The 6,102-nt window shown below is 44.5% G+C and overlaps 1 protein-coding gene across 1 annotated transcript in view; it reads right to left on the bottom strand.

The window, feature by feature from the left end:
- Window positions 1–1,108: 1,108 nt before the first annotated feature.
- The window catches only part of FGFRL1 (fibroblast growth factor receptor-like 1), a 97,860-nt gene continuing 92,866 nt past the window's right edge, over window positions 1,109–6,102 (bottom strand). The window contains exon 6 of the mRNA XM_010000284.1: window positions 1,109–3,183. Coding sequence (XP_009998586.1) covers window positions 2,774–3,183 — 410 coding nt within the window. The 3' untranslated portion in view covers window positions 1,109–2,773. The remainder of the gene's footprint in view (window positions 3,184–6,102) is intronic.

Here is a 6,102-nt window from a genome sequence, read left to right as displayed (position 1 = left end):
CCTGCTGAATAAAGAAATAATAATTAGCAATGGGTTGTTTTATTATAACCTCTACAGGAAGCCCATCATGAGGGATGGTCTTCCTGTAAAGGTCATAACATGGATTTCCTACTACAGCATTTGGGAAAGCAGCAGAGTGTGTTACGTGGTGCTGTATTGCAGCAGTGCCAGCTGCTAAACTTCACCTGAGTAGGAAGGTCTCCCTTTTCTACTCCCTCCTCCTCTCCTTCTCCAGAGTTATCAGATGGCTCCAGCCAGCACCAGTACAGTGGGCAGCGATGAAGCCACTGATTCAGGGTAAAAATAAGAGACCTTTTGGTGCAGCAAGTGTTGGTGAAGGAGAGCAGGAGCTCACGTGCTTTGCTGAATCGGGGCCCCACCACCCAGCGCTCCGGCTGAGCAAACAGGGAGCTGTTTGGTTTGCTGGTGATTCAAACAAGGCAGCAGAAAAATCACTGTGGGTCAACCCACAGCAAATACCTTCAGAAACCTTCAGAGAGAAGCAAAGCCTAAAGCACTGGTTTGTTTCAGGTTAAATGGAGCGTTTCACTTCTAAACGGAGCAGCTGGTTTGCTGAAGGTCTCTTTTGTGAAGGAAGCAATTCCAAGCTTAAAAAATTGGCATGTTTCAAATTTTCAGTTTTGTGTTGGTTTTTTTTTACCAGCAAACTTGAAGTGAAACTCAAGTGAACGGGAGAGAGTTGCAGCATTGCTGCATCTGCCTTCTCTGAGGAAAACTTGGGCTGCTGAAGGGTTGGGTGCCTCTCCTTGGCGTGCAGCAGGAGGAAGGTGTGAGCCCTCCTGGAGAGGAGCAGCTCCCATGTGCTTCTCCTGCACCCAGCCCACCCTCCACTGCCTCCTTCTGCAGCTGTGTTTACAAATGAAGTGTTTCACCTACGTTTCATATTTTCCTCTGCCAAACACCCCGAGGCCAAAGTTCATTTTACAGGCTCACAAACAGTGTTTTGATTTACAGAATTGTCTTTTTAAAAGAAAACCAAAATAATGCAACCCCCCCCCAAAAAAAAAATAAAACAAACAAAAAAAAACACAGTGAAGCAGATTTCCCTGTGAGCAGAGAACTTTGCCAGTGAAGATGACAAGGGGTCCATGAGACGTGATCTTGTGATCTGGCCACTGCAGATCATCCCAGCCAGAACACAGACAGTGGAACTGGCCAGTTTCTGATGGATAGGATGGCACCAGCGGTACCTGAGATGATGTGAGCAGATTAGATACGTGGCTAGTGTGAACAGACATAGAGATAGATGACCTCCAGGTTAGAAGATGTACAGTTGGTCACATGCTACACATTCTGAGTTTGGCATCTATAGAACCTGAAAAAAAATCTTTATTTTCTTTGATCAAAAATATGTATAGAAATGCCTGTTTTCAAGGAAAATATCATACATTTTTTTCTTGTTTAACAAAATAAATTAAATATACATGACTTCTGTTTAAACTCTATATAGAATTACAAAGGTTTTATATTTGCAATTGAATTCATTTCCAGTCTGTATTGGTATTTAATATGGTCCTTATTTATTTTCTCTTCTTACTGTTTGAACTGCAAAGAAGTTGTATCATTTCCAAAGTGTTATCTGAGGGGAGGGGACAACCACACACAACCTAAGTGAATATTTCTCAAATGCATTTTTTCCTACAAGATTATTATTTCATTCTCTTTGCTTCTTACTCTTTTTTTTTTTTCTAATGTTTTCATGTATTTTGCATTGATGTAGAAAATCCAGTAGCTTGTCACTGTGAGCTATCAGAGGACAGCATATTTTGCTTCTTCACCATCAGCAGTTCAATTATTATTATTAATTATTATTATTTCTTAAATATAAATATAAAGATGTTCTGTACAATGTTCCTCTTTCCTTCTTTCCTTTTTCCTGGCAGTGGCACTGAGTCCTAGGACCAGGGAGCAGAGCAGTTGTGGTTGGATCTGCAGAACACCCCATGGGAGATGCCTTCAACTTGCAGAAATGGAACAAACCAGCTCAGTTAGCATTTCAGACCAAAGGACTGTGATTGAGAAGCATTCAGCATTTCACATTGTGAAGAGAAATTCATTTTGCCAGACTTTTGTGTTATTTTGTTTTCTCCTGGAAGAGGTGAGGTGGTTATGTCTCCTAGTGCTTTGGCACTAAACCTCAGGTACTTTAGAGCTTGGGTGACTCGGAGGGAACAGGCTCTTCTGAATGCTCCCCAGTGGGACAGGCTTGGGAGCTCCCCACTGAAACAAGTGATGTGCAGCAGGCACAGGGACAGTGATGCCCATCTGGAAAGGCACCACAGTTGCCTCTTGCTCTTTTTGTTCCTTACAACACAAGGAAGAAGGTGGTGGTTCATGTCCCTGTGTCCTGTCTCACATGTTGCCACTTCAACGAAAAAAACCTGGGAAGGCTCTGCTGCTGGGAATGGCTGCCTCTCTGCTGAGATTTGGAGTTCCTTGAGTTCCTTCATTATTCCTTGGCTACATCCTGATTGTAATAATTAAAAAAAAAAATCTCTTTTCTCTCTCTGTCTTTCTCTATTATATATATATTTATATAGATAGATATAGATATATACACATATATATATACACACATACACACACAAATATACAATTATATATATATGTATATATATATTTAAAATTATATATATATATAATCTTTTCTGTCTGTTTTGCCTGTTGCTGGCAGTGTGAGCTGACTTGGAGCAGTCTCTTCTGAGGTACCAGGAGGAAAAGCCCAAACGAGCTACTGTACACAGCCACCCTCTTAGCACTGGTACTGGATGTGCTGGTGCTGGTGGACTTTGCCTTCCACGTGCGAGTGGGTGTGGGTGTGGATGTCCGTGTAAATCTTTGGGTACATTTTGGATGCCATGGCTGGAGCAAGTGCAGGCCCTTGGGACAGTAAATGCTGCTGCTGGGCAACATATTCCTCATAGTTTATGGAGGAGATGCAGTCTTTGTCAGGGACCTGGGAGACACAGATCCTGTCCCGGGGCTGTGGCCGGTGCACAGGGGCAGCAGCTGGTGGGGAACAGGGCTTCTTCTTGGTCTGGCAAAGCCACAGGAGGATTGTCCCAAAGATGAAGACAGCTCCGGCAGGGATGCCGATGATCACGGGCCAGGGAAGGCTGCTGGCTGAGGAAGGGGGCACAGGTGCACTGGGAGGCTTGGGATCTGCACATCATGGCAAAGAGAGACAGAAAGAGTTAATTAAATGCAGGCAAAGTGAATTTAAAACAGATGTCACACTTGGGCTGGCTTTTGCACAAGCTGTCTGGCAACCCTGCCAGGCCATGTAACGAGGGAGAAATCAAGCCAGCAGATGATGTTTGGTAACAGTTTTGCTTTTCAGGGCTCCTGGAAGGACAAGCAACTCATTTTCTATGGTATAGGGGTTGGGAGGTGAGTCTTTGGGGAATGTTTTAACTTTCTTATCCAAGCTTTAACGGATGCACTAGAGCCAGCCCACAGAATTTCCTAGCACCCTCCCTCTTGATGGAGTGGGCTTCGCTGCCCAGTTTGGAGGACACATCATGGGACATGTCAGTAATACCTCCACGTCAGCAGCCCAGGAGGCACAGTCAGATTACTCAGAGCAACAGCAGATTGCACACTTGCATCTGCCATGGGTAGCTCTGTCTGTGTGGGCTTCAGACACTTTTTAGTATACCCATCCAGTGATACCGGAGCTACGCTCTGCTGTGGCAGGCAGCACAAATGTGGTGTTTTGGAGGTTCTGGCTTGAGTTTCTTGTGTGACTTGGAGGAAGGCTGAGGGACATCAAATCCATAGGTGAGCTGGTGTCCCCTCCTTGGTGCCCAAGCCATGGAGGACGGAAAGTTCACACAGCATTAAAGTGTGTGTCCAACTCCATGTGCCAAACAGGGTCTACCTCCACCAGTCTTTTTGGACCTGCTGTTGGCTTTCCAAGGGCAGCAAATTCGGGTACTGGAGGAGATAAGATGCATCTTTCACACCTCCCACCCCCTTCCTCTCCCTACTGTTGGCAGTCTGTACATCTTTGGATAGCCACTGCACTTTCTCAGCCTAATCTTCCGATTTATAGACCTAAAAGGAGTCCCAGGGCAGGATCCTAGCTATCAAAGTCCCCATCTAGATAGCTACCAGCTGGGATTTCCAAACCCTTGTAAAATACTTAGGGACAGAATTCAACTTGCAGGGAGACACTCGAGAAACTTTGAAAACCACAGGCTGTCCAAATCACCCAATATATTATATTCAAACATGTATCACTTAACTGTCAAGCCAAACTTCTTTAAGACACTAATGTCTTTTTCTCTCCTTGATAAATAATCATACGGATACTTTGAAATATTAAATATATACCATGTGGTCACTTTGAAGTCAGAAGGACCTATATCGTTGACCTCAACAGACAAAACTTTGATTCACCAACATGGGAAATTACGGAATAAATTAGTCTGGAAAGGGGATCTGAAGGTCATATGGTCCAGCCCCTGTTCAAAGCAAGACAGGATCAGACCTCTGACCCATCAGCTGACCACAAAAAGTAAGTCTTCATGTTGGTTGGCAAAAATCCTCTGCTGAGCTGAAACAAAAGTGTTTTGCTATTCATCCATGCTGTTCTTCAGAGCTGTCTATGTCAAATCTGGTAGATTTACTAGCAAAATGGTTTTTTTCTAACTCATGGCCTTGAAACCACATCTTCTCATCTGTGGGCAAGCGGGGTTCTCCTTCTCCACCACTGCCAATAACAACAGGCTTGCAAGCTCTGGTTCTGGTATGAGACTTAATTACAGTCCCATTTAAATCAATGGAAAGTCTCCCACAGATTTCAGTGGGAGCTGGATCAGACTCTCATAGTTCAGAAAGTCTCAAGGGCTTTGAGTTATATCCCGCTCATGCAGCCTTTTCCTTGGGATTGATAGGCTATCTAATTGGAGTTTAGTCCTAAATCTAAGTGATGGAGAAGAAGACACCAAGAGCATTCACTTGCTTGGCCACCTGCTGTCAATATCTAAATTCAAGCTAGTGACTCTGTATAGCTGCTGAGACATGGAGCTCTGGCAATCAGTGGGCAAAAGCCCACTGGAGTCATGAGCATTTTCCCCACTAACTGCACAGAAAACCAGTCCTAACAGCCTGGGAGAGTTAATGATCTCTGTGTCTCACTGGTGTCTTGACTGGAGACACCTGATTAGACCTGACAGCTAAAATGTTCTGACACTGGCTCCAGCTCCTGCACTTTCTTTGCTTGAAGTGGCAAAGGGAAGAAAAAGCAGTAAGGTAAATTTTTGTCATCAAACTGGTGGATCTGAAGCTAGATTCACATGGCAAGACGAGGCAGAAAGAAATGCCCTTTTCAACAAAAAGCAGAACTGCACAGTTTTTAGGAGGCAAAGAAGTCAATGACAAAGTGATAGTGGTGTGCCTCAAACACACTTAATACAGCCTCATTTGGACATGGTCACCAGCTCCAGGGCCTGGAGAGAGGAGTCAGATGTGAGTTTGGTACAAGGGTCCCCAGGAGGATAGCAGCACAGTTTTTATTCTTCTCTCATTTTGTGGTCCTATATAATTGTTTCCTTTAAGCAGTAAAATCAATATAAGTAAGAGCAAGAGAAAGGAGAAGTGCAAATTGTGCTGCTATTCAGTTCCCCTCTCATGTGCTGCACCCTCTTACTGAAGTGATGTGGTGCTTGCAACTGTAGTATCCTTTCCCACCTCCTCTTCCATACAGGAGCAGATAATTTGCTTTTGTTTGCTTGCTGGACCCGGCACTTGGCCTTGTTGAAGCCCAGACCTCAATGCATCAGCCTAACGATGCAATCTATCCAAGTCTCTCTGCAGAGCCTCCCTATCCTCATGCAGATGAACACTCCCACCTAGCTTGGTGTCATCTGCAAACTCACTGATAAAACACTCTATGTCCTTACCAAGATCATCAACAAAGATGTTAAACAGAAAAGGTCCCAACACTGAGCCCTGAGGAACACCACTTGTGAGTGGCCCCAGCTGGATTTGACTCCATTGGCCACCACTCTGTGGGTCCGACTGTCCAGCCAGTGCTTGATCCATGATGCTATTGGTTCAGATGGGAACAAAAAGAGA

The sequence above is a fragment of the Chaetura pelagica genome, unplaced genomic scaffold (assembly GCF_000747805.2).
Source record: "Chaetura pelagica isolate M959 unplaced genomic scaffold, ChaPel_1.0 scaffold116, whole genome shotgun sequence".
NCBI lineage: Eukaryota > Metazoa > Chordata > Aves > Apodiformes > Apodidae > Chaetura > Chaetura pelagica.
The sequence above is the reverse complement of the archived record's forward strand: the minus strand, read 5'-3'. Positions and strand labels throughout refer to the sequence as shown.